At 52.5% G+C, this 3,294-nt stretch overlaps 2 protein-coding genes across 2 annotated transcripts in view; one reads left to right on the top strand and one right to left on the bottom strand.

Moving 5' to 3' along the window:
- The window catches only part of H257_16901 (hypothetical protein), a gene marked incomplete at both ends in the record, with an annotated part of 3,408 nt that extends 2,527 nt beyond the window's left edge, over positions 1-881 (bottom strand). The window contains one exon of the mRNA XM_009845514.1: positions 11-881. Within this exon, the coding sequence (XP_009843816.1) occupies positions 11-881 (871 nt within the window). The remainder of the gene's footprint in view (positions 1-10) is intronic.
- Positions 882-2,510: 1,629 nt separating this feature from the next.
- Positions 2,511-3,294, top strand: part of H257_16902 (hypothetical protein) — a gene marked incomplete at both ends in the record, with an annotated part of 1,138 nt that continues 354 nt past the window's right edge. Inside the window, one exon of the mRNA XM_009845515.1 lies at positions 2,511-3,242. Coding sequence (XP_009843817.1) covers positions 2,511-3,242 — 732 coding nt within the window. The remainder of the gene's footprint in view (positions 3,243-3,294) is intronic.

Consider the following 3,294-nt stretch of genomic DNA (forward strand, 5'->3'; position numbering starts at 1 on the left):
CAGCCAGCACCGACGTGCGCAGGCGCGTCCAGCTCGGGCACCACGCGCACGCCAAAGCCCTTGGCGTACTTGACAATGTCGCGGATCTCGTCGTGGGTGTAGATCTGCTTGGCGGTGGACGCGCCGTAGTTGGTGATGTTGGGGAACACCTTGGACTGGAACGGGTACGAGTTGGTGTCGGACACGTGCCAGTGGAACGTGTTGAGCTTGTTGCCCCCCATGGTGCGGATGATGCGCTTGAGCGACTCGACCGAGTAAAAGTTGCGCGACGTGTCGATCGTGATGCCGCGGTTCTTGTACGCGGGGCTGTCCTTGATGGTCACCTTGGTCACGAGACGCACCGTGTTGGAGAACTCGTCGAACTCGGTCAGTTGCGCCAGCGTCGTCAGCGCGTTGCGGTACCCGAACACGGTGGCGGCGTTGATCGTGACCTTGATCCCGTCCACGCTCAAGTCGTACGACTCGTCCGTGTTCAGGTCGAGCACTTCGCTGGCGCTCTTGATGTTGGCCGTGATCTCAATGTCCTTGCCGTTGCCTTGGGCGCCCTTGTAGCGCAGCGCTTGGTGGAAGTTGGTCTTGAACGACGACACCAAAGGAGACGCGTCGTACGCGGCCTTGCCATTGAACACGATGCGGTGGTTGGCGCTCTCCGTGCTGATGGCGATGGTCTCCGTGCCGACAGATACGGAGTCAGGTTGCGGCCACAGGCTGCCCTGGCCACCGCACGTCAATTCGCAGATGGCGAGGCTCGTGGTACCGGCCACGTTGTTGGACGTCAGCGGCTGCAGCTTGCAGTTGTTCTTGACGCAAGTGTAGCGATGTTGGCGCACGTCGGCCGTGGCGACCGCGGCGAGGGAAGCAATCAAGAAGGCGGCTTTCATGGTGAGATGCACAGAGCAAATTGAAGAATGAGTTCCGATTATCGTTGCGACTTGCGAGGTGGTCAAGTGAAGTGCAGAGTGCATAGATAGTGCCTGCATAGATGAGGCTACATCGCCGTGAGTGGCCTGATGATGCTTGGATATATCTCACAATTTCCCCGATTGCATCTGTCTGTACAAGTTGCATGTGCAACTAGTGAAATTCAAAGCCCGCGTGTACTTCAACGTGAGACAAATATGCAAAAATGTGATACAGTGGGATCGGTAGTTCACAGTGTAACCAGCCAAGCGTGACCCTTTGGCTTTGGAATGTGTAGTTACGTATACAACTCCGTTAGGTTGTAGCTTCACGAGCCTGCTTTCCTCGTTATTTTGTGGAAGCCCTAGGTCGACCGCCATGGCATGATAAGTTGGTTTCGACGTTTTGACATCGTGAACCTTGTCATCTGCTGCTAGGGCATCATTGTCCATTCAACCATGTGATTGCAGTTGCCATTGGTACTAGTACAGTACAGGTATGTGCCAGTACCTTCACGACATCCCGAAAGTGTTCACGAATTGGTGTGAAATCGCGCCAAATAGTTCCGTCGTCGATGTCCAACGTAGTAAAGAAGTGCGAGGCCAACAATTTCGAGGTACATTGACATGAGTGCAGTACGTTGTTGACCACGGCATGTGTGTACTGTACTAGTTAGTACCCGAGAAGTCAACATCACGCAATTACCACGTCTTAGAATGTTTAGCTTTTTACCCAGTGAGTTATTATGATATGTACGTATTAATACTATTAATAGTACTGTACTAGTACTACACAAGGTACAATTCTCCGATTAGATAGAAAAGTTCCAAAGTTCATTTCTCAGAAAGCAGTACAAATTGGGTGTTTATATGGGACTTAGTATATTCTGACACCTCACGTCTTACTAGGGGTTAAGTGCATATCAGTGGTTAGCGATACTAGTAGCTAACCACTGGTGATGCAGTTAACCCCGGGATTTAGTTATTACATGCTCTCACTGGGAGTAGGACGGAATCCCAGGTTACAGGGCTACAGGCTAGAAAATGTTTCCGGATGGCATACAGTAATCCCCTTATTAAATTAGTGTTTTGGGTCAAATCAACTGTATTAACCAGGGAATTCTCCTTATACAAGTCCCCGGCACAATACAAGACAAAAATACGTCCAACTATTTCGGCCCGCGACATGAATTCAAATCCAAGAACATTCGTTCCTCAACGTGTCCACGAATCCGACTAGGAGATGCCCAAGGCGACTTACTTGACCGCCATGACAGCCACTAGTGTAAGCATCAAAAGGACCTCTAGGTCAGAGATATTATTAAGTTGGGTGCTTCAACATAAATATGGTTGCATCAAGTTGTATACAAATGAGCAGGCCGCAGATTGCATATAACTACTCAACTAGTGGTACAAGCAACTGCTTTTTCGAGGAGAACCAATAAGAACACGGATGTGGTCGAGTTCCGCCACACATGTTAATCATATTCAACTCCACAAAGATCAAGCATCATCATCAGACAACTCACGGTATTAGCCTCATCTATGCAATTTACGAAAGTCGCAACGACACTCGGAACTCATTCTTCAATTTGCTTTGTGCATCTCACCATGAAAGCCGCCTTCTTGATTGCTTCCCTCGCCGCGGTCGCCACGGCCGACGTGCGCCAACATCGCTACACTTGCGTCAAGAACAACTGCAAGCTGCAGCCGCTGACGTCCAACAACGTGGCCGGTACCACGAGCCTCGCCATCTGCGAATTGACGTGCGGTGGCCAGGGCAGCCTGTGGCCGCAACCTGACTCCGTGTCTGTCGGCACGGAGACCGTCGCCATCAGCACGGAGAGCGCCAACCACCGCATCGTGTTCAATGGCAAGGCCGCGTACGACGCGTCTCCTTTGGTGTCGTCGTTCAAGACCAACTTCCACCAAGCGCTGCGCTACAAGGGCGCCCAAGGCAACGGCAAGGACATTGAGATCACGGCCAACATCAAGAGCGCCAGCGAAGTGCTCGACCTGAACACGGACGAGTCGTACGACTTGAGCGTGGACGGGATCAAGGTCACGATCAACGCCGCCACCGTGTTCGGGTACCGCAACGCGCTGACGACGCTGGCGCAACTGACCGAGTTCGACGAGTTCTCCAACACGGTGCGTCTCGTGACCAAGGTGACCATCAAGGACAGCCCCGCGTACAAGAACCGCGGCATCACGATCGACACGTCGCGCAACTTTTACTCGGTCGAGTCGCTCAAGCGCATCATCCGCACCATGGGGGGCAACAAGCTCAACACGTTCCACTGGCACGTGTCCGACACCAACTCGTACCCGTTCCAGTCCAAGGTGTTCCCCAACATCACCAACTACGGCGCGTCCACCGCCAAGCAGATCTACA

Source organism: Aphanomyces astaci (genome assembly GCF_000520075.1).
Source record: "Aphanomyces astaci strain APO3 unplaced genomic scaffold supercont1.94, whole genome shotgun sequence".
Lineage (NCBI taxonomy): Eukaryota > Oomycota > Saprolegniomycetes > Saprolegniales > Verrucalvaceae > Aphanomyces > Aphanomyces astaci.